At 42.7% G+C, this 25473-nt stretch overlaps 1 protein-coding gene across 3 annotated transcripts; it reads left to right on the forward strand.

Moving 5' to 3' along the window:
* The first annotated feature begins 1814 nt into the window (after positions 1–1814).
* On the forward strand, positions 1815–24692 carry LOC115009737 (synaptic vesicle glycoprotein 2B-like). 3 transcript variants are annotated; one of them, XM_029433936.1, is made up of 13 exons: positions 1815–1916; positions 2859–3039; positions 3982–4133; positions 5048–5181; positions 5481–5570; positions 10566–10679; positions 11755–11843; positions 11996–12071; positions 12242–12330; positions 14814–14947; positions 17911–18111; positions 24005–24164; positions 24336–24692. In XM_029433936.1, the coding sequence occupies exons 1-13, from the start codon at positions 1892–1894 to the stop codon at positions 24517–24519; spliced, it is 1629 nt and encodes a 542-aa protein (XP_029289796.1). In that variant the 5' UTR covers positions 1815–1891; the 3' UTR covers positions 24520–24692. The 3 variants fall into 3 exon arrangements, with proteins under 3 accessions (XP_029289796.1, XP_029289797.1, XP_029289798.1); XM_029433937.1 differs by lacking the exon at positions 1815–1916 and adding an exon at positions 1974–2090; XM_029433938.1 differs by lacking the exons at positions 1815–1916; positions 2859–3039; positions 3982–4133; ... (1 more) ...; positions 5481–5570; positions 10566–10679 and having other exon boundaries at positions 11795–11843; positions 11983–12071.
* The last annotated feature ends 781 nt before the right edge of the window (positions 24693–25473 follow it).

The following is a 25473-nucleotide window of genomic DNA, read 5'->3' on the forward strand; positions in this document are numbered from 1 at the left end:
GTTCTTTCATCCAAGCCTTTATCTCCTCAAGGCAGGTGTTTAATGATGTTGATGATGGTGATGATGAGGAAGATGTCGACAGTGGGGCTGTATGTGGCATCGGGTCGGTTTTTATATATAGCTGTGTCATCAGCGTAGCAAAGGAATGGTATTCCATGCTGGCTGATGACACGGCCAAGGGGCAGAGTGTAGAGGGTGAACAGAGTGGGGCCGAGAACTGACCCTTGAGGGACACCACAGGTTACTGGGTGTATCTGGGAACTTGCACCTCCCAAGGATACATATTCTGTTCTTCCAGAGAGGTAGGACTGGAACCAGCTCAGGGCGGAGTCAGAGAGTCCGATGGTGTAGTGGAGGTGCTGAAGGAGGATCTGATGGTCGACCGTGTCGAACGCTGCAGTCAGATCCAGTAGGATGAGTAGAGATGGAGAGCCAGCGTCAGCCACCATCAGCAGTTTGTGACCCTGACCAGAGCTGTTTCGGTGCAGTGGGCGGAACGGAAACCGGACTGGCTGGTAGGCTGAAATCCACTCAACGTTTTCTATCCCACTTGGTGTGTGGCGGTCTTGCGGTGAATCCAGTGCTACAACTAGTTCCATGAGCGGCGGTGCCCTGATGACACGTTATTTGTGCGACAGTGCGCTCAGCTGACCAGAGGGATGGGATGGAGTGACCAGACCGGGAATAAACAAACTTTATCTGGGAGCTTCTGTGGATGTAACGGGGTCGGCGTAGGAGTCCAAGTTGTTTAATGGCTGGGATACATGTTGGAGTGTTGTAATCTCTCAATTTGAGCAGTTCCGTCATGGAGTACTTAAGCGTCATGCCGGTCTGGGCAGAGGCAAAGTTGGTAGCCATTTGTGTTTGCCACGGACTTGCTGACCAGAGATGGGTAGACAGTCACAGCAGGAAAGTCCACAGCATTGCAGGTAATCCAGGCTGAGTGGAGAAGTTGACTGATTGACTTTTGCGGGAAATGTCGCTGCTAGTGTAGCAGCTAACGTTAGCAGCCACTCGCTCGCTGACTGGAGGGTGGCTGGCTAAGTCTCTCAGACAGCAAGGCTTGATCTCACCGAGACAGTTGAGAGGCTGTCCGGGGATATGCCTCACAGTGGCAGGGTGCAAGGAGGTATCCGGAATAGTGGTCCGCTATCAGCAGGGAGGTGACTGTCCGGCTGGCTGGCAAGTGACTGCTTGCTAAACCAGCTGATGTCACCGTGTCCAGCTGACGTCGGTCGAAGGGGTCGGTGTGAAGAGGAACAGAGAGAACTCAAACTGTGGCTCAGAGGGAGAAGCGGCATCAGATAGTACCAGCATCCTTTCCAGATAGTGGAAGAAAACCACCACCATCTGTTTTTCTCTCCCTATCTGCCGCTCACTCGTCTCTCCGTCTTCTCTCCTTGTATCGCTAACTCGTCTAATTGCTAATTGCTTTGCGTCTGTCACTCGCCTCTCACCTCTCATCTGTATGTATTCAGAGTCACAATGTTTTCCACCTGAAATGCATAGATTTAATTGGCTGAGTAGCATCACGTGAGATTGTCACGTGTGCAATAAGGGAAGGACCCAAACACAGGACACAGACTTGGAGCAATAGGTGGGAAGTTTATTGAAGGGGTTTCCAGGGAAAGGGGATGGAGGACGGAGAACATCTGGCTCGTGGAGGCAGAGAGTGAAGTGGGTAGCAGGTAGCAGGCAGGCGGGTGGACAGGAAGTCAGGGATCCTGTAGCACAAAAAAACAGTCAATTCGAAAAAACACACAATCAAAAGTACTTGAATCCACAATTCAAGCAGCCAGAGACACAAACTACCACTATAGCTGAGTAGACGATCTAGCAACGTGTGGCTGAAGACTGGAGTTGATATACTGCTGGGTTGATGAGTTAATGGATGGCAGGAGTGAGGGTTGGAGCAGGTGAGTTGACTGAACTGCACAATCAAGGGAGAGTGAGGGGGTGACATGCCCACAACACAGACACATACATAGAGAGAGAAACAAGCAGGTGACACAGGGGAAAGGGAAAACACTAGAAACGCAAGGAATGACAGGAGGCGTGGCCGTGACAGAGATGTCTTAACTTGCATGTCTGTGAGTTTCCTGAACTGCTAAACCAGTGCTGTAAGAACGAGAAAAGCTACGCCGGTTAAAATAGAAGCGCCCTGTCAAAATTGAAAATCCCTTAATAGTTTATTGATTATAGGTCCGGGTCCGTATAGGTCGGCATCCGGACTCGGACCGCGGTCCGCCTGTTAGTGACCTATGCTTTACAGCAGGGGTGGGGAACTTTTTTCCAATCAAGGGCCATTTAAACATCCTTTGAGGGCCATACTAATTATTGATCTCATAACTTCTGCACTTCTTTTTAAGACACGGCCCATTCATTTCACCTTTCTTTATTGCTATGCAAAAAAGCAACTTTTTTTTATCCATGTATCTTTCTGGTTTATCAGAAATCAGCAATCCTTTATTCGTCCCACAACGGGGAAATGTATCTTGTCACATCAAAAGAACATCTTCTACCTTTCTATCTTTCCATGTTTTTATCTTACGCTCTGGAGAGAGCTGCTTGTTGGGCCAAACTCCGCCGAAGAGCGTTAACTTTATCCAAACGCACTCGTCCTTTCAGCTCGTGCAGTTTGGTATGTTTTGTGCATTAATGACGTGACCATGTGATGACACGTTCCGCTTGTGTTGTGTTCAATGACCCTGACTTTGGCCAGGAAACGCAGTCAGTTGCCCGATTCATTCTATTGCCGTCTAGATTGTTTTGTCTTTTTTTTCTAGTGGATTTTTTTGCATGCGTTTATGAATTACCTCGAGGGAATTTTATTTTTATTTTTTTATTTTTCTGTGCAGGTCTGACCGTCTTTCTGAGCATGATGGTGGGAGCATTCTTGTGGGGAGGTCTGGCAGACAAAGTTGGCCGTCGGCGCTGTCTTATTGTGGCATTAGCAATAAATTGTGTCTTTGCCTTCCTGTCTTCGTTCGCCCCGGGCTATGGCTTCTTCCTCTTCTTCAGGCTGCTGTCTGGCATTGGGTAACACTCACAAACACACACACTCTTCCTTTTAGGTGAAAGATTTATTGTTTCCACTTCGAACAGGTTTTGGATGGACCTCAGCAAAGCGAGACGAGCCCAGTAAATATGAAAGTCTGTCCCTGACTTTCTGAGTAATTGATGAAGTTGGTCACCATTGGTCAGTCGAGTGTTGGTTGCTCCTTTAAAATTAACAGTGTGTTTCCGCTGGTACCTTTTTGCCATTTGTTGTTTATTTACGTCAAATAAACCAGGCCTTTATTTGAAGCAGTTTGTATTAGTGACAGGCGTGTATTTCTAATTCCCTCTGTTTGATAAGTATATTCAATTATATTTTAGTATGAAGCCTTCTTCTTTTCTGATCTGCTCCAGTTTATCCCATTAAATATTTATTCATGAAATAAAGAGAAAAGCTGGTAATACAAACTCAACACTCGAATCTTGTTATAAAATACACCAAGCAACTAAAATACAATGACCTTTAGATGAGTAATCCAGTACCATAAAGTGTTGAAAATAGCATGATTATTTTCTTGAATATATTAATCTAAAGTGTTGGAAATGTACACTTTTCTTGTTGTTATGCTTATTTAACTTTCATTTGAGAAAATACAGCAGCTCAGAAGAGCAGCAGGAAAGAATAGTATCCCGTCTTCTTCAACTGAGACACTGTATTTCTGGTTTGTAAACTGTCCCCTAAACAACAGAGTTTAGATCTCTGTCAAGACACTGCTTGAGTTACCAACATATTGTAGACAGGGCTATAAGCAGGACTTTAGAAACATCAAGGTCAAAACATTTCCCCAAACTCAATAATTCATCTTACATTTTTCTGTAATTATTCCTCAAATAAGATATATTTTGTATTTTTAAATTATTAGTTGCAATTAATACTCTCTCTTATTCTTTCATTAATTTCATATTATCCCTCTCTACTCTCAGTATTGGTGGCACAGTGCCAATCGTGTACTCGTACTTCTCCGAGTTTCTTCAGATGGACAAGAGAGGAGAGCATCTGTCCTGGTTGTGTATGTTCTGGATGATCGGTGGGATCTACGCTTCGTTCACTGCCTGGGGAATCATACCCAGATACGGTAAGACATTTAAAGAGGTCAGTTAAAACAGAATAATATGCAGCATTTCTTTAATGCTGCTTGTGAGGAAAGTGGGTCATTGCAATGTCCAATGTAGAGCTTCTCAATCCTGGGGTTGGACCCCAAAAGGAGTCCCTTTATGTTGTATATATACTGATGTATTGACATTTGATATACTGACATTATTTTTTTTAACTAAGCAAAGAAATATCCAAAAATATGTTGGACATATATAATCATTCACATATAATCACAATCAATGTTACTGTTTATCAAGCCTAATTGTCTTGTTTAGCTCTGAATATAACGCAATTATCAGTGTGTGCTGTCACTGCCACTGAGAGGAAAACATTTGGTTCATGTACAACTATTTTCTTACTGTGCAATGGACAAACTTTCTGCCTGCAAGGACCCTGCATACTTTGCGAAATGTATTGAACTACATATTTTCGGGAAGCAGACAGGGTTACGCAACATCTGACCAAACTATGGAAATATGAACAGTATTTACTGACCTTTTGCGGTTTTCTTGGCTATTCATTCCCTTTAAACATAGAGCTCTCCCCGCCATGACACACTGAGAGTTTTGGAATATTATGCAGAGTTTTCCTCAAGGAGAATTTTTGTTGGACATCCTCAAAATCCTGCTCATCATGTTTTATTATAATTGTTATTCCAACGTCTTTCTGGCAAATTCGAGCTTTATCAGTTATCAGTGCATTGTGTCTGGTGACCTCACACAACTCCCTGCATTGATCTGCCAACCCCTTAACCAAAGCAGAAGTCTAATCAGTCAGAATAATTTAAAACAAATTATTGTGAATTTCAATGGAATAAATGGTGTATTTGTGTGTGTGTGTGTGTTTGTGTGTGTGTGTGTGTGTGTGTGTGTGTGTGTGTGTGTGTGTGTACAGGCTGGGGGTTCAGTATGGGCACAGAGTTTCAGTTCCACAGCTGGCGGTTGTTTGTCCTGGTTGCGGCACTTCCTGCTATTGCCTCTCTGGTTGGACTCACCTTCATGCCTGAGAGTCCACGATTCCTCCTGGAGGTGAGACTGCAGACATGTTTGTACTGGACTTCTTCTCTAACAATCATTAAATCTGAAATGTCCCAACTAAAAATGGTAAAGCAAATTAAATGACTTTTGATTTCTCTCCTAACTGATGGGGGAGTCAAATGCATGCATGTACAATATGTATAACATCTATGAGGGAAATGCAAAGAAACAAGCTGCTGTGTGTTTACGGTGATGTCATTGCTAATTAGTTGCATATTCTTTTTCAGTATAACAAGATTGTTTTTAAATTGCTGTGTGCATGCTTGTGTCTGGGTTTGTGTGTTGAGCAGAATGCCAAGTACGATGAGGCATGGATGATCCTGAAGCAGGTCCATGACACCAACTGGAGGGCCAAAGGACAGCCAGAAAAAGTCTTCACTGTGAGCACATTTCAATTATGCAGCGCTAATATATTATTTAGATATGAACAAATGTGCAGTGAATAGATACAAGCAGCATCCACATTTTGCAGTAATATTCGTATCTCCTCCTCTTCTCCATTGATCTGGTATCCAATTGACAGAATTTGCTACATACATAAGATTATTTCTAACTAAGTCAGAACTCACATTATACACAGACAGCTACAATCCGTTGAACTCACTCTTTACAGTGGTCAGAATCTCAATCGGTTTAATTATTTTTTATAAATTATATTTTAGGAAATGTTCCTTATAACCTTTAGTCTTAGTTCATGATAATCAGAGACTCTTTGATTAAAAATAAATGTTGCAAGTATCCATAGGACCCATTTTTATTCAGATATCTTGAGGTGAGAAGTCAGGGGAGCCCTGTGTATATGGCCATGCCAGTTTATAAATACATATATATACAGTATACAGTATATATGCATACAGTATACAGTATATATATATGTATATGCTCTAAAAGACAGCATACTGGCTGGGCCCACCGGCAGGCAGTCGGGTTTTTAAGAGGTTATAATAGAATGAATTAATGATGGCTAAATTCCATTTAGCTGTTTCAGTTTCAGGGTCATGGTAGTGTGCATACTATCACAATGTGGCACTGTCATGGCTTACTGGGACACTTGAATAGAACAGAACCATTGTTAATGTATTTTACCAGTAGCATCATTAATTTTCATAGTGAAAGCATCTGCTATGAAAAAAGATTATTCAGCAAAGAAAATGAGGCAGTCTAGACTATTAGGGGAGTGTATGTCAACATCTCACTTCACTTTGTTTCAAGCTCTAAAACTTGAAACAAATTGACCTGATTGAGACAAGAGATAATGAGTTAATATTAGTACATTATAACTACAGACATGCTTTAACATCAAACATGCAGTATAAAATACTGGAGTAGACAAGCTGAGCAGACTATTTATCTGCACAGATACCAAATGCAGATAGGATCAGCAGCCCATCAATTCGAGGGGGTTTGCAGTCCACAAAAGCAATAAAGGAATAGTTATTTTCTGTCTTGCTGAGAGTTTGATAAGAAATTTGAAACTATTCCTATATCTCCATCCATCCATCGTCTACCGCTTATCCGGGATCGGGTCGCGGGGGCAGCAGCTCCAGTAAGGAACCCCAATCTTCCCTTCTCCGGGCCACATCCTCCAGCTCCGACTGGTGGATCCTGTGGCGTTCCCAGGACAGTGAGGAGATATAATCTCTCCACCGAGTCCTGGGTCTTCCCTGGGGTCTCCTCCCAGCTGGACGTGCCTGCAACACCTCCCTAGGGAGGCGCCCAGGTGGCATCCTTACTAGATGCCCGAACCACCTCAACTGGCTCCTTTCAACGTAAAGGAGCAGCGGCTCTACTCCGAGTCTCTCACGGATGGCTAAGCTTCTCACCCTATCTCTAAGGGAGACGCCAGCCACCCGTCTGAGAAAACCCATTTCGGCCGCTTGTACCCGTGATCTCGTTCTTTCGGTCATGACCCAGCCTTCATGACCATAGGTGAGGGTAGGAACGAAGATCGACCGGTATATTGAGAGCTTTGCCTTCTGGCTCAGCTCTCTTTTCGTCACAACGGTGCGGTAAAGTGACTGCAATACCGCCCCCACTGCTCCAATTCTCCGGCCAATCTCTTGCTCCATTGTCCCCTCACTCGCGAACAAGACCCCGAGGTACTTGAACTCCTTCACTTGGGGTAATGGCTCATTCCCTACCCGGAGTAGGCAATCCACCGGTTTCCTGCTGAGAGCCATGGCCTCAGATTTTGAGGTGCTGATCCTCATCCCAACCGCTTCACAGTGGACGAACCGATCCAGTGACTGTTGAAGGTCACAGACCGATGATGCCATAAGGACCACATTATCTGCAAAGAGCAGCGATGAGATCCTCAGGTCACCGAACTGCAACCCCTCTCCTCCATGACTATGCCTCGATATCCTATCCATGAAAATCATGAACAGGATTAGTGATAAAGCGCAGCCCTGGCGGAGGCCAACATTCACTGGAAACGAGTCCGACTTACTGCCGAGTATCCGGACACAACTCTCGCATTGGGCGTACAGGGATTGGATGGCCCTCAAAAGTGACCCCCTCACCCCATACTCCCGCAGCACCTCCCACAGTATCACCCGGGGACCCGGTTATACGCCTTCTCCAGATCCACAAAACACATGTAGACCGCATTGGGCGTACTCCCAAGCCTACTCCAGGATCCTTGCGAGAGTAAAGAGTTGATCCATTGTTCCACGACCAGGACGGAATCCGCATTGTTCCTTTTCAATCAGAGGTTCGACTACCGGCCGAACCCTCCTTTCCAGTACCTTGGAGTAGACTTTACCAGGGACGCTGAGAAGTGTGATACCCCTGTAGTTGGCACACACTCTCTGATCCCCCTTTTTAAATAGGGGAACCACCACCCCAGTCTGCCAACCCCTAGGCACTGTCCCAGACTTCCACGCAATGTTGACAAGGCGTGTCAACCAAGACAGCCCCTCAACAGCCTTCAGCATTTCTGGACGGATCTCATCAACCCCTGCGGCTTTGCCACTGTGGAGTTGTTTGACTACCTCAGTGACTTCCATCAGGGAAATTGACGATGATCCCCCATCAGCTTCCAGCTCTGCCTCTACCATAGAGGGCGTGTTAGTCGGATTCAGGAGTTCCTCAAAGTGCTCCTTCTACCGGCCAATAACCTTCTCAGTCGAAGTCAGTAGGGTCCCACCCTTGCTGTACACAGCTTGGATGGTTCCTCGCTTCCCCCTCCTGAGGTGCCGGATGGTTTTCCAGAAGCACCTTGGTGCCGACCGAAAGTCCTCCTCCATAGCTTCTCCGAACTTCTGTTGTGGAAGTTTTCCTGCTTTACTCTGGAGAGATGTATATAAAATCAAATAAATGGTAATAGAGACGGAGTTGTCTTTGTGCATTTATTTGAGATCTCAAAGGCACCAGTTCTACAGAATACAACATAGTCTGTAGGAGGGCACAGGTTTACAATTTGGTTTGGTGACGAGGTGATGAAAAACCACAGGGGGCCGGGCCAAACTGCCCTTTGATGCTTGTAAGGTAATAGTTATGTAAATATTGGGTGATACACTAACTATTCTGTCTCAGTGAGTTAATTAGTTTGATCAGGATTTGGCTGTGTCCTGTCTCTTGTTAGTTGATCAGTCTAATCAGGATGCGTCTGTCTTGTATTAACATGAAATGGCAGTTGGTCCTGGTTTGATCTAACCGACACTCCTATGTTAGCATCAAATGGCAGTTGGCTTGTTTAACATAGGGAACTTGTACATTATTAAACAGTAGACATTTAAATTGCTATTACACTTCTCCCACACCCGCTGCTTTGCCCCTGACACGGCAGAGGCTGCCGCTCTTCTAGTCCTTCGGTACCCTGCAACTGTTTCCGGAGTCCTCCTGGATAACATAACCCGTAAGGACTCCTTCTTCAGTCGGACGGCTTCCCTGACCACCGGGGTCCACCGCGGTGTTCGAGGGTTACCGCCCCTTGAGGCACCTAAGACCTTGAGACCACAGCTCATCACCGCAGCTTCAGCAATAGAGGTTTTGAACATCGCCCACTCAGGTTCAATGTCCCCAACCTCCATAGGGATGTCTGAAAAGCTCCGCCGGAGGTGTGAGTTAAAGATCCCCAGCACAGGGGCTTCCTCCAGACGTTCCCAGTTCACCCGCACTACCCGTTTGGGTTTACCAGGTCTGTCCAGAGTCTTCCCCCACCCCTTGATCCAACTCACCATCCATCGTTTCCCACGTGTGCGTTGAAGTCTCCCAGCAAGACTACGGAGTCCCCTACTGGAGCTCCTTGCAGGGCTCCATTCAGGGTCTCCAAGAAGGTCGAATACGCCGAACTGCGGTTTGGGGCATAGGCACAAACAACAGTCAGAGCTTTCCCCCCCATAACCCGAAGGCGTAGGGAGGTGACCCTCTCGTCCACCGGGGTAAACTCCAATGTAGCGGCGCTCAGCTGGGGGCTAGTGAGTATCCCCACCCCGGCACAACGCCTCACACCTTGGGCAACTCCGGAGAAGAATAGACTCCAACCCCTATCCAGGAGTACGGTTCCAGAGCCAAGACTGTGCGTAGAGGTAAGCCCCACCAGATCCAACTGGTAGCGATCCACCTCCCGCACTAGTTCTGGCTCCTTCCCCCACAGAGAGGTGACGTTCCACGTCCCCAGAGCCAGCCTCTGCTGCCCGGGTCTGGTCCATTGAGGTCCCTGACCATCACTGCCACCCGTGTGACAGCGCACCCGACCCCAGCGGTTTTTCCCATGAGTGGTGGGCCCAAAAGATGGATGGATGGGAGGCACCACGTAGCTTCTTCGGGCTGTGCCCTACCGGGCTCTGTGGCAAACCCGGCCACCAGGTGCTCGCTGTCGGGCCCTCCCTCTGGGCCTGGCTCCAGACGGGGGCCCCGGGCTTCCTCCGGGCAGGGTCTCTCCTTTCCTTTCCCTTTCTTTCATGAAGTTGTTTTTGAACCATTCTTAGTCTGGCCCCTCGCCTGAGCACTAGGCTCCAGACAACACAGCTCTCAGGTTCATAGGGACACACAAACCTCTCCACCACAATAAGGTGATGGTTCCCAGAGAGGTATAGTTATATGTTATATAGTTATATAGTTAGAGGTATAATTGCTATATCTGTCCATTCAATTAGCTTAGCATAAAGGTAAAGGTTTCTATCCTATAAACAGGGGGAAAACGTTAGCCTAGTTACGTCCAAAAGTAATAAAAAAGGAATCTAACCTCATGTATGTTTGAGTACAATACTATTGTTGAAACAATTTAAAATCTTCCACTGAATTTAAAAAGTGTGAACTAATAGACAAAAACCTCATGCTGTTAAAATAATTTCTGTTTTATTCAGGAGAAGCCACATGGACAAAGATCAAATGTTGTTTAAAAATGTCCTTCCCTTTTATCTTTTCAGGTGACTCACATCAAGGCACCTAAGACAGCAGAAGATGAGTTTATTGAGATTCAGAGTGCTACAGGAACAGCTGTACAACGATGGGCTGTACGCTCACTAACACTCTGTAAACTGGTATGTAGTAATACACCTACTGCCTACAGAAAGAGATTTGAGCTGGAAACATTGGCATAGTTGTTAAGACTGTGGTAATAGCTGAGGTCTCCAAGGAGGATAGATGTGGGTTTGTTTTTGTACTTTTCACTAGTTTGCCCTTTTTGTGACTACCAGACCACAGGACTAATGCAAGTTGTATTTGCCCAGTGATGGACAGTCCTCACTGTTCTCTTCTTCCCAACGCTCTCTCGGGACTCGTCCTCAAGCAGTAGTCACGCTGTGCACTTTCATGTGTTTTGTGGAGTGGCTTTTGAGGAGGCCTAAAGAGAGGGGTTGGGATTTCTTTAGTTGGATGCAATCAAAATCTAGTTTACTCTTGCTGGTTTCTCCAAAGTTGCCTAACTAGCTGTAATTATTGGTCACACCAGAAAGTGGTACACCAAAAAGAATCTGTACATATTTGGATGAAATATTTTTTTCTATAAATTTGGTGCCGTAGTAATGATACTTGCAGGGCTACTACTACTGTAGCTGGAGAGTTAACCACTAACTCAATATTCAGTCACAATAGCTCCCGTATATTCTCTCTACTGTTCTGTTTACTCCCCCTGTTATTTTGTTCACCATTGCACACCATTTCATTCAATAATTGTTAGCTTAGTTAGCTTAGTTTGGTAACTAACAGGGCTTTACGCTCTACTATGGTCCAGCACAGTAAATAAGCTACGATAGCCTCCTCCATATTAGACTTTCCGTCCCTCAAAAGTTAGCACTATCAAGACAACTTGCTATTGGTCAACACTGAATTTGCCAATTTACTTCAAATCCATTGGTAAATATCATACTTGATTGAGTTAGTTTCACCACTTCTTGGATGGATGACACCGTTTCAAAGGCCCTCAGATACTCAAAATGAATGCAAATGGTGGCCATTCTTTCTTATTCTGAAACCAAGACATAGGGGTTTTCACTCAACTATACTGTAACTGTAAAACATAACCTTTTTTTGGAATCATATTGTAAAGAGCATATAGCCAGTGGAATTTACTGTAATCTCGACTTGTTCACTGCTGTATGTGCATATTTGTCCCAGGTGTTGAGGAACATAGCATCACTCCTGTCTGCAGAACTGAGGTTTGCTACAATCTTTATGGCCATCATCTGGTTCTGCATGGCTTTCAGGTTAGTTCACAATTAATAAAGCAGAGGATCAACAGTATAATCACTATGTGATGAAGAGTCTGCAGTCTTTCTGTTTGGGTTGCAGTTACATTCTAGTTGTTTTACGCATCTTTTTTTGATTCAGTCTTCTCACGATCAGCATTTTGTTACAGTTACTATGGTCTGTCTGTTTGGTTCCCTGACATGATCAAACACCTTCAGTATATGGAGTACGAGTCAAAGGTCAAGGTAAGGTGAACAACAATTCATGCAACACGGATCATTTTGTCCTGTTTTGAGGACTGAAAGAGATTTTGATAAAAACAAATAAATGTATGGATGGTTTGAATAGACATTGTTTGGTTTTACAATACCTATTTGGAAAAAAAATGATTAATGTTGTTTTTGTTTGGGATTAGGTGTTCCATAAAGAACGTGTGGAGAACTTCCGTTTTAACTTTTCTTTAGAAAACCAGATTCATAAAGAAGGGGAATACATTAATGACAAGTAAGTATTGCTGCATCACCTTCTTAACACAAACATTTTCTCCTCCGTATTGCATCTATTACGAATCTAGTGATATATAATCTTTTAGTTGTCTATACTTTTTTACTGAATGCTGTGTGCTAAAAATGCTCAGCTTCAATAGTTATGTAGCAGTGCGAAGAAGGATACACATCACTATCGGCTCACCAGCCGCTAAATTACGAACCCTATCCCGCCCTTTTCTGCCTCTGATTGGCTAGTACTAGTACCTTCGTTGGTTGGATTTATTAGGTTTAGGCGAGATCGGTCAGGGATAGGGTAAGAATATCAGGGTACACCAATTAGGTTAATGCCTTCATCATAGTTCTGTGTGTGTGTCCAGCTGTGTCGCTCCCAGAGCAAATTAAAGAGCAGGCGAAAAAGCAGGCAAATGAGTCTTGAAAACATTTCAATTCAGAATTTCATCGGCTCTTCTGATTGGCATTTATGCAGATCAAACTATTTAGAACAAAAATCAGGCAATAACGATCGGTGACCGATCAATCGGAGCACCCTGAGTACTGACAGTCATAGCCTTATCTTATAATACATCTACTTTGCATTTACTGTTTTCACCCCAGTGAGGTTTTGAGTTATTATTAGGTCTATTAATCATTTAAGTCTCAATTATGTTGTTATAAAAAACTGTGTTTTGCTGTGTTTTGTTGTATGTATTGTTGTATGTGAAGCCCTTGTACTCATACAACATTGGCAATATGTTTACAGGTAATCATTTGCTGTATATGCTAATGTTCATAACAAAAAACATTGAATTACATTGTGAATCTTGACAAGTTTATGAATGCTTCACACTTATTTCATCACTATTTTTGGATACTATAAACAATATGCATTTATTTTGTATACATGCATATGCCATAGGTTTATTATACCTCCCCTAATTTTGTTACAACTCAACATCCTATAAATTCCTCTCAGCTCAATGTTTTAAAACTCAGCTGTGCATAAAAGTGTACGCAGCAGTGCTAGGACAGAAGCCCCTCTACACATGATCAGCAGCAGAGTCGCTTCGCATTATCTACTGTTTTCCTATGAAGATAGTGTTGACAGCACTATCAAGCCGACTGTGGTTGTTGCGCTGCACTCAGGTTTTACAGCTCACTGCTGTGCTCAAACATAATTGTTTTGAGATCTTTCAATGCGCAACTAATGAGATGACACCTCTCTGTGACATAAACTGAAAGTGAGACATCATGGACAAAAAGGAAGAAAAGGGTTTCATGCACGCAAACCCTGCTTGATTTATGGCTCTTCACCCATCTTTTCCTCGATTGTCAGAATTAATTTTTGTGTTGTTTTTAATTCATACAACGCTTTGCCCCTGCACTGTGATCTCTGTGATCTATACCTCGTATTATGCCCCTCTTCTACAGCTGATCATGTGTAGAAGACCTAAGGGCGCATTCAGACTGATTGTGAAGTATTTTCATCCTTCTATGTTTTCGTCAATATGCTGTTTTTTTTTTGGTATACAGTATATCAGTTGCCAATAATCAGTCAATGGATTTCCTTGACTGACAGTATAGACATTTTGCTGTGTGTGAGGAGTATTCCTTCGTATATATTTCTGACAGGTCTGACAGACAGATTTTAAATCAAGCAGGTACCCTGCTTATTATTTGCCCCCTGCCAGTCTCTTTTTACTCTTGACAATGAATATTCATGAAATCATGAAAGTGTTTCCTCAGCTTGAGAGGGCAGGTCTTTTTCTGACTTGATGGCACTTACGGCTGATCCTTGTTGTTTCTATTCTGTTTCTATTCTATTCTTTAAATTGGTTTTGTATACATTTGTAGATAGATAGATAATTTCAGTACAAGTACAAGTACAGTACAAGTCTTTCAGTACAAAGCGTCTTTGAATACCTTTTAAAAGCGCTTGATACTTTAAAAAAATTATTATTATTATTACCTCTACATTTCGTTCAATCTGAGTACAGCTTTTCAATACAGATTGCACCACCTCTACAGTTGCATGCTGTGCATACATTTTGTGACAGTAACATCTCAAAAAGGTGAGCTGGGAAGAATCTTAGGAACCTAGAGTTGCTATTGGGTTCTATAACAAAATGAGGGAGTTCACCTTCAAGGACCCTTCACCTCTGAGAACATTTTCAGACCAGATATACAGTATGTTACACTACTGTATATTATTTAACTTCTATGTTTTTTGCAGAATTTAAACATAGAATGGGCTTTAACTTTCAATTCAGCATGAATTATATAATTTACAGGGCTGTCATTGAATATATCATATTTCCATGATGATGATTATTCAACCATTTTGACTTCATGGCAGTATTATCAGTGGTGGCCATCTTGGATTTACCACAGTCGAGCCCATTCTTAACATTCTAATTCTGTGCTGCCACAGCAATAGAAGTGAGAGTCCATGTTTTTTTTCTGTCTGTTGGTTTGTACGTTTGTCCCATCCCATCCCCATAGGTTCATCAGTATAGAGATGAAATCAGTGAGGTTTGAGAGCTCACTGTTTGAAGACTGTCGCTTTGAAGAAATCAAGTCCACAGACACTGTGTTTGAGAACTGCACCATCCGTTCTACTGTCTTCTATAACACAGGTAGGTTCAGCTGGGGCAGGAGGAGAGAGGAATTACAGCTCCGGTACAGAAAATAAGAGTGAATGCAGGTTAGAGGTTAATGTTTGGTCGGTTAAATCAAAAGCTTTACTCACAGGACCAACTGTCCATCACTATCCAGTGTGGGGTTATATGGAGCACACATGTTAAACCACTCAGAACCAGATATTTTAAAACGAGTATTTGCAATGCTCACACCCTACTCGATATTAAACATGATATGATGTTTCACTATTAGACGTGTCATATGTCATATTGTCTAACTTATACAGATGATATGCTGAAGATGCAATAGTGTTTATCTAGCCCACAATACATGTATTAATAAGGTATTAACTTTTAAAACAAAGTAAAATAAGCTACTTGCGGTCTTGTTTTGATGATTCTGCTTACAGTTGGTTCAAATATCATCTTTTTGGTAGAGTTCCGACAATTGTAGGCAATTGTTTCATGCATTGAAGTCTCTGTGTTTTTGGTAAAGGTGAACCACAATGATGAATATTAGATCCCCTGAAAATGAATCTACAAAAATTATATGTATTTTCCATTTAAACTTTGTGATGTCCGTTTTTATGCTGATACACAATCTTGCATGTCATTGGCTCTACCGCAGGCCATGCCTTATCCAGGTTAAAGTGTTTTTTTAGACAACCTCCAGACCTCTTATTGAATTTGTTCATTCAAAACGTGAAAAAGTGGAGCACTTATTAGCTATTGTGGCCCCCATTTTTTGTCAATATCTCCCTCATTTTTCATAATAGACACAACAGGCATACTTAACATTCATCTGAGCCTCCTCGCATTATAAAGAAAATCATACAATATGGCCCAATAAAATTGTGACTTTCTACTTGTTTCACCATTAACCTGCCATTCTATTTACACAATGCATTTCCATCCAGACCCAAACAGTTAAACCTTTTGTATTTAGCCTCAGTTTCGTCTTTTTGTTTTAGTTTGAAAGTGAAGAAAATTAAGTTTTATTATTTGATTAATTCAGTTGGGCTAAATGTTTAAGATTTTAAATTATTTTGTTGGCAGCAAAATGTATAGATTTCTGTATGAGGATAATGAATGGCTGTCGAAAACAATTTAATGCAGAAAATGATAAACAGTTTTTAGTAACCTTTAGTTTATGTCATGTTAATTTCCGATGTAGTCCAAATACAGATCTGAATATATGTATTTTTGTATGGCACAGATAATAGCTTTGCCATACACCCCTATTTATAGTATATGCTAATTTGCAATGCCCGTCCCGAGATGGGCTTTTAAAAAACACAAAACTCAACAAGAATAAAGATATATACAACGCACATAGACAAACATTTTCAGACAGTGATACAATATAATTTACCATAAAACTCAATAAACAGCACCACATCATTGATTACTACACAACTCTTCCCTTTAAAAACCATGATCCAATATGAAAATAATGGATATAAAGCATGCAGAGAGTACAAAATATCAGCAAAAGAAAAGGCTTAAAGTTTTATTGTGTAAGATAAGCTTAAACTTAAAACATTAAGTTCAGGAGGATGCTTTTGCTGGGAGTGCGGCGGCTGGGAGACGGACAGATCTTCTGTTAGCAGTCAGCAGACAGCACTGATTCAGCCGACTCCCCAACGAATTGTCAAACTTTCTGTTGCTGCTGTTACACAGGTTAGACCCAGAACTCCATCAGCCCGCTGTCACTCCCAGTGCTGGGATATTCACAGCAAACTCCCCTCCCAGGAAGCAGTAGGCCTACTATGTCAGCGCGAAGGACAAAACAAAAACATGAGTCGTTCCCTCGTCTCTGCCGCCCGGACACAAGAAAGATAGACACTATCAAAACATAACGTGACACAGACCGTGAAGCCCCCGGTGCCACAGGAAACACACATATCTGAGCTGCACATGAAGATTATAAGAGAGCAGAGATATGTAGACTCTCAGAGTCTCAGGCTGCTCTAATGAACTGACAGACAGACAGACAGACAGAGAGAGACAGGCAGACAGATAGACAGACAGACAGACAGAGAGAGACAGGCAGACAGACAGACAGACAGACAGACAGAGAGGCAGACAGAGAGAGACAGAGACAGACAGACAGACAAAGAGAGAGAGAGGCAGGCAGACAGAGAGAGACAGGCAGACAGACAGACAGACAGACAGACAGAGAGAGAGAGGCAGACAGACAGAGAGGCAGACAGAGAGAGACAGAGAGAGAGAGAGAGAGAGAGAGAGAGAGAGAGAGAGAGAGAGAGAGAGAGAGAGTGAGAGGCAGACAGACAGAGAGGCAGACAGAGAGAGAGAGAGAGAGGCAGACAGACAGACAGACAGACAGACAGAAAGAGAGAGGCAGACAGACAGAGAGACAGACAGACAGGCAGGCAGACAGACAGACAGACAGACAGACAGACAGACAGACGGAGAGAGAGAGAGAAACAGAGAGAGACAGACAGACAGACAGAAAGACAGACAGACAGACAGACAGACAGACAGACAGACAGACAGAGAGGCAGACAGAGAGGCAGACAGAGAGGCAGACAGGTAGACACAGGAGTGAAAAATACACAGTAAATATGTCAACACTAGAAGAGAGATATATAGCTGTAGGATACAATACACAATATAAAGAATACATTAGAATACTGTAAAACTTAGAATACAATAAATATGACAAACTACTACAACTAAAATATAAACAGGTTAACATACTATAGTTGTTTTTTAAATAACTGATGGTTTTGATGATTGATGAATTTAGATTCTATTGTTTAGAACTGAAATACTGACAACTATTTATTTGGAGCAGGTGGCTCAGAACTACACTTTGTAACTTTTAATAAAAATACAAATTTTAAACAAAGTTTTAATTAAACAAAACCTTGACAGATGTTTCACCGAATCTTCCATGTGTTCCATCTTATGTGTCATGGCCTTCCTTTTCTTTGTAGACCTGTGGGCAGAGAAGTTCATTGACTGTAAGATGCAGAACACAACCTTTGAGCTCAACAAATTTGGCTGCCATCTGGACACTGTTGAGGAGAACGACGTTCTCATATACCTGGTCAGCTTCCTGGGCAGCCTGGCTGTGTTGCCAGGCAATATCATCTCTGCCCTCTTCATGGAAAAGATCGGCAGGGTCAAGATTATAGGTGATTTTTGGAAGTTTGTGACCCTTTACTGATGAATGTTGATGTATGTACAGTATGATCAACCTTCCAAGCGTGATATTACAATGTGTTGGCCACAGCCTGTGTGCAGATACACCATAGCTTTAAAAGTATATTGGAACACCATTGAGCAATAGTGAAAAGGCAACATTCCTGCTGAAAACTAAATATTTTTAATAGTTGTAAGAGCTTTTTATTTAGCTTTGAACAATCACTATAAAAACGTTCTATGGTATTAGGGTTTGCACTTTGAGCAGGCCAGGCTATTAGAAAGGGTAAGGGTTGAAATGTCCTTTTTAGAGTTGCATAACTTGTAGTTGAGGCTGCCCTATATTCTCAGAAAGAAAATGAACACAGACTTTAAAGTAATGCTCAAACTCACAAAGGACAGTTAACCCCCTATCACAGAACATGTGTGGTAAGTTTAACACTTCGTACTGGATATTTCTGGTGCAGCTTTAGAATAAAGCCATTTTAGGAAACTGCCTCTACCTTGTTTTACCATTGGTTAATTTAAACATGTGACCCGGGTTATAGTTTATTTTGGGCATCTTTCTGTTGAATAAGTGCTGGGGCATTGTCTTTCGAATCTGCCTCTATCTGTTCTAGTAAAGATTAAAATTTGCCTGAGTAATTTAAGCCTCTCTGCATAGTTTTTAGCTATCTGTCTATGTGTGCACATCAGACACACAGATGCATACAGAGGATAGAATACCCCTGCACTCTATAATCTATATAGACTGGCAGGCTTCATTTAACCCCACAGTTCACATGGTCCACATATGTTTCAGTTTTAGCCCATGTACAGTACGATATACAGTACAGTGTACGCAGTTCGTACTTTGACCTGAGAATGTTGGATCAACAGTGATACATGGGTCGCAATTGAGGTTCTATTTCATCATTGCTGACCGCCAGAGGCAGTGCTTAACACTGAATATCTTCCGTCTCACGAATGCACAGGTCGAGTATTTATATCAACAAAGTCATGTGTGACCTCGGATGACCCCGGTCATGTATAAGATCCGGTGTCATCGACGAGATCAGTCCTTAATTTCTTCTCGCTAAGACGCGGGCTACTACTCACTGAGCATTAGCTTGAGCTAAATAAGGAAATATATATACTATTACTTGCCTGGCTTTACAAGTTAGCAGAGTGCTCTAGCTCACGCTAAACCTACAAACTGCAACATTGAAGGGAGCGCTCCTGGCCAGGGGTGCAATCGAGGCTGTGAATCCCCTCTCACAGCCCCTGGGGCTCTGCTCAACCTATTTTCTTGTAAAAAAGAAAGGCGGCGGACTTTGACCAATCCTGGATCTGAGGGGACTCAACAAGTCCCTGAAGGTCTTGCCATTTCACATGCTGAGCACAGAAGACGTTCTTCGCGTTGTTGCCAGGGGGGAATGGTTCACGTCTGTCGACCTGAAGGATACTTACTTTCATGTCCCTAGTGTGCCTCATTACAGGCAGTTTCTTCGTTTTGCCTTCCAAGGCCATCATTTTCAGTTCACACGGCTCTCCTTCTCTCTCACATGGCCCGGCTGGGTCTCAAAGTAAACTTGGAGGAGAGTTTTTTGAACCCCTCTCAGAGGCTAACCTTCATTGGTGTTGCTCTGGACACAGTCACTATGAGGGCCTGTCCGTCAGCTCAACGCATGGACGACATCCTTCAACTTCTTCCCCTCTTCTGAGGAGGCAGGCCTTTGCCGTACATTCTGTTTCTCCGCCTCTTGGTCAAAATGACAGCTGCCTCAGCACATCACATCAGTGCCTCTTTGCTCTATTCCCATGGAGGGAGAGGGCTTATCTGTCAAGAGGCGTGCCATGGGCTCTGTTCCTTTCCGATTGTTACCACAGATGCCAGCCTCTCTGGATGGGGTGCAGTGTGGCAGAACAGGACGGCTCGATGGCAGTGGTTTACCCAAGACCGTACAGAGCACATCAATGTGTTAGAGCTACAGGTTATGCACCTAGCACTCAAGCACTTCTTGCCATGCCTGAGAGGGAGGCATGTGCTTGTTCGGTCGGACAACACCACAACTGTTTTCTATATAAACCATCAGGGGAGCACCAAATCTGCAAGTGTCCCAGGCTCTTCTGACGTGGGCTGCCCCTTGCTTGACCAGCCTACAGGCAATAGCTGTGTCTCAATTCAGGGGCTGCAGCCTGCGGAGGAGGCAGCCTTCGCGGTCTTTGGATGCCGGGTCCTCCGTAGACCGCGAAGGCTGAACCGAGCGGTTTACGAAATGAGACGGTCCGGTCTACGGGGGATTTCCTGGTACGTCACCAGCTGTCCACGGCCCTACCTTTTGCCGCCCCGTTGCCTAGCAACTCTCTGAAGCTATCAAGCGCAGTTGACGGCTTACTTTTTTCCCAGAGAACGGAACCAGAGATAATACTTTTATTTATTTATTTTCAATCTTGATTGAAGATATGCTTTATCATCAATAATGTATTTTAGACGGTGGAGGGGCATCTCATACAGATTCTGGAGACCACCCCAGATGATGCCCCCCATCAGGAGACACCAGGGGCTTTATGTGGTAGCCCATTCAAGTCCAGCACCAAACTTTATCTGTAGAAACTGTAAATGTTATATTGTCTTATAATATTTGTCTGTTTATAATCATTGAATCATTTTCCTTGTTTGATCATTCATTTCCATTCATTGATAGGTAATTTTCTAAATTAAATAATCCCTTTTCTAAATTAATAAATCATGTAGTTATGTAAATTAAATACACAATATATTCATCATTATATATATTATTTATTTCAATACATTTAATTTGTCAACAAGATTCTCCTGCAGAGAGAAGAGTCTGTCAATCCTCTCCCTGCTCTCCATCCTCTTCCTGCTCTCCTCTCTTCTGCCTCTGCCTCCTTCTCCCTAAAACAAAACAAAATGTTAGAGCAAGTTTAGCTATACACCACTACACAAAAGCAGATTAAATTGCAAAATAAGTACACATATTATAAATAATAAAATATGTATAGTCAATCCCAACGATTGCACTGGACTTTTTAAGTGATATTTGGTCAGAAAACCAAGAATGTATGGAGTATAAATTATCTATACAATCGCCACAATCTATGTAAAATATAAATCAACATTTAAAACTCTTAGGTTTGAAAGTTAACCTCTTACAGTGTGGAGGAATTTACCCCAAAATACCTATAAAAACGACATACCCAAAGTAAATTAATAGCTGCTCTTCAACCATTTGCACCAGATGCATGATTTTGGTCTCATTCAAAAGATAACTCTCTTATTGTTCTTGCAAAACGGTGAATAATCACTCCAATGGTAGTATGGTAGTAATGGTCTGAATATACTGAATTTGAAAAAAATACACTCCGCCTGAATTTCTTTGTTGAAAAAGATGCCTGAAGATGGGTATAGCTCAGGGGTGGGCAAATTTTTTGGCTCAGGGGCCACAATGAGTTTTAAAATTTTACAGACGGGCCGGGCTAGTAGTAAATAGATGGAAAGTGTTTGTGTGAACTAATCTACATTTCAAGTAAAAGCCATTACCTAAAAAGAAAAGAAAACTTACATTTAATTTCAGTGGGAACAGTGTTGGTTTTTTGACAGTGCATCAAAGTTTGGTTGTGACAATTCTCAGGACAGATCTGAGGTGTTCATCAGTTAACTGGGATCTGTGGCGTTATTTGTTAATGTTCATCACGCTGAACGTCTGCTCACACACATAGGTAGAACCAAACAACAGCAGCATCCTCTGTGCCATCCTCCTAATGTTTGGAAACCTGGCTTCTCTTAGTGAAGCATAAAACTCATCCAGTTTAAGGGAGTTGAACTTCTCCTTTAAGACAGCGTCACATTGAAGATCGATCAGTTCCAATTGCAACTCTTGTGGCGCTGTTTCAGAGTCTTGTGACAGGGGACATGACAACAGCTCAAGTGACTTGTCCATTTTTTCAAAATCAGAGAACCGATGGCAGAATTCTCCGTGCAGGTCTTCCAGTGATTTGCTGTATTTCTTCACATGTCGAGGAGCCTCTTTCAACGTCGCTAGTGTGGGGAAATGAGCGAACAATTTGTTTGACATTTGTCTTGAGAATAAGTCAACTTGGCTTTGAAGGCTTTCACATGTGTATACATTTTGTGCACAAATTGATCTTTCCCTTGTAGCTTCATGTTCAGCTCATTCATGTGTGTCAATATGTCCACAGCAAAAGTGGACATATGAAGCACAATCACAAAGCCAATCTGCGTCGCTCAGCTCAAGAAAATCGTCAGCTTTCCTGAACAACTTAAAAAATGAGCTAATCTCCTCTTTGAGCTCCCACACTCGTTGACATACTCGTTGCATTCTTTTAAAAACTCCCCTTCGGAGAAAGGCTTGCTGGCCTTTGCTAATTTTAATGCTAGCAAATAAATTGCCTTGGTGTTCGACTCTTGTCGAAGAAAAACATTTTGCATGTTTAAGGTGGAATTTTGATGGCTCAGGTGTTGCTGAGTACAGCTGTGGCCAAATACAGCGTTCCTTCCTAAGGTGTTGGCACGCTCACATCTGAATCAGCCTATCCAGTTGGCACAGTTTGACCCCCCCGTAGGAGACGGGGAGGAAAGGTCAAGACTCTTGTGCCTGGTGCGAGTCCTTAAAGCTTATATTGGGGTTATCGCATGCACACGACAGTCAGAACAACTCTTTATCTGTTACGGTGGTCCTAGGAAAGGCTACACTCTCTCAAAGCAGCACCTGTCCCACTGGATTGTGTATGTAATTTCCCATGCATACAGGGCGGATGACCGTTCTCTGCCGCCCAGAGTAAAGTGCCACTCCACCAGGAGTGTCTCCACATCATGGGCAACCCTGAGAGGTGTGCCCTAAGAGGACACATGTGCTGCGGCCACATGGGTATCACCGAGCACATTCTCCAGGTTTTACAGGGTGAATGTAGCCACCCCTCATCCATTAGGCTTGGTTCTTCTGCAGAGTCCCTGCTTTACCTTTATGAGGTAGGTACTCAGGATACCTTGTGACTCTGTTGTTATAAGTCATCCAGTGTTAAGCACTGCCTCTGGCGGTCAGTAAGGATGAAATAGAACGAACGTTACGGATGTAACAACAGTTCTATGAATCCTGGATGACCGGCAGAGTTCTTAGTCAGAAGATTCTGTAGGACTGATCTCGTCGATGACACCGGATCTTATACATGACGGGGTCATCCGAGGTCACACGTGACTTTGTTGATATAAATACTTGACGGGCAAGAGGGAAGATATTCAGTGTTAAGCACTGCCTCTGGTGGTCATCCAGGATTCATAGAGCTGTAGTTACATCCGAAACTTTCATTTTAAGTAGTAGACTAATTGAAACTCAATGTGCTGCCATGTTGTTGGGACTACTAAAATGACCAATTTAACCACTAATAAACCCTCACATCTTGACACTGCCTACGCACATCAAATGATTCATTTCCATGGACAAGATATCAATATCAATGAATAATCAATAAATATGAAAAACTTAGTTCCAAATTTACTAATTTCTTCTTATTGGTAAATGTCCAATAAGGAGAAATGTTAGGATGAAGGATTTTTTTTGTTTTAGTTTAATTTAGCTTTTTATATAATTACCTCTGCGGTTATAAGGGGGTTATGTTTTCGGCAAAGTCCTTGCATCCAATACCAACTGTTTAACCAGCCATTTCCACCAAAAAAAGAAAAAAACATTGATGAAATTATAGTTTTATCAGAGATCAGCTGTCAGACTTTTTAGTTTGTTTTTTTGTACTGTTTTTGCTTTCATTGTCTGTTTAGTAATGGTGGTTGTTGCAGCTTAAAACAAACATTGTGACTCTACATGAATTAATACAGTATAATATATAATTAATATATCTCCTCAGGTGGCTCCATGCTCATTTCAGCAGGCTGTACCTTCTTCCTGTTTCTGAGCTTCAGCCAATCAGCCATCATTGCCTTGCAGTGTCTGTTCTGTGGTGTCAGTGTAGCTGCATGGAATGGCATTGAGGTGGTGACTGTGGAGCTGTACCCTACTTCTAAAAGGTACCACGATTTATTGTTACAGCTGTGCTTGTATTGTAATTTTTATACATGTCAGATGAAGCTACAGTTACACTGAACAATTATGTTTTAGTGGACACATTCATCGTACAAACCTGGTCAACCTGACAAAAATGTTCAATACAGTGGTCATGTCATGTCTCTGTCTCTAAGGGCCACAGCATTTGGCGTGCTGAACGCTCTGTGTAAGCTGGCGGCAGTGCTCGGCAGCTCTATCTTCACCAGCTTTGTGGGCATCTCCAAATTCATCCCCATCCTGCTGTCCTTCACTGCGCTAGTGTGTGGTGGCCTGGTGGCCCTCAAACTACCCGACACGCGCGGTAAAATCCTCCAGTGAGGTCTTGTGAGATCTGGGAGATGGGAGTCATAAGCGGAGGGAGAGGCCAAAATATACTGTATGTGCTTAATATTGGAAGCTTTTTTAAATGCATTTGAAATAAATTTTAAATTGGAAATAGCTTATACCTATTAAATGTAAAATGCCAAAGTTTCTTTTTTTATATCAACCATATTGATTTTCTACAGGCTTTAGAGAGGGTGTGTGATCTCTCCACTAATGATGACATCTAGAGGGTTTAGGTACACAAGTGTCAGTGTTTAACTGGAAACTGAGAAAACATAAGAAAGTGTGAGCCTTTAATTATGCAATAAATCCATTAGGACACACTGGATTTACTTACCACATGATGATGATGATGATGATGATGATGATGATGTAAGTGAAGAATAATGTTATTTTTGTGTAAATCTAACTTGAGGCTTAAATCAGATCATCTAACTCAGGGGTTCTCAACGGGGGCGGTAGCGCCCGTTCACGTGTCTTTGGGGGCGTTTGTGTGTACGGCCCGCAAGGTAATTCATAAACACACGCACAAAATGTACTCCAAAAAAATTAATCCAAATCTAGTCAGCAATAGAATAAAGCAGGGAACTGACCAATGTCAGGGTCCTTGAACACAACACGAGCATTTCATCACGTGGTCACGTTATGTCAAAAAACGTAATTTTATAAAATATAAAAGTCATTGACATCAGCGCACGCACCATAGCGAGTGTAAAAAAGTGAAAGGTGGATGCGGAATGTTCCAGGAGAAATGGACAAAGGATTATTTCTTTGTGGAAGTAAAAGGCCAGTGTGCCTAGTTTGTGTGGACGCGCTTGTGGTCATGAAAAGGCTCTCGAGCATCATTACAGCACGAAAATGCCAAACTGGACGAGCTGAAAGGACGAGTGCGTTTGGATAAAGTTAACGTTGTGTGTTTTTAGATTTATTTTATTTTGCTGAGCGATA

The sequence above is a fragment of the Cottoperca gobio genome, chromosome 6, assembly GCF_900634415.1.
Source record: "Cottoperca gobio chromosome 6, fCotGob3.1, whole genome shotgun sequence".
Classification (NCBI taxonomy): Eukaryota; Metazoa; Chordata; class Actinopteri; order Perciformes; family Bovichtidae; genus Cottoperca; species Cottoperca gobio.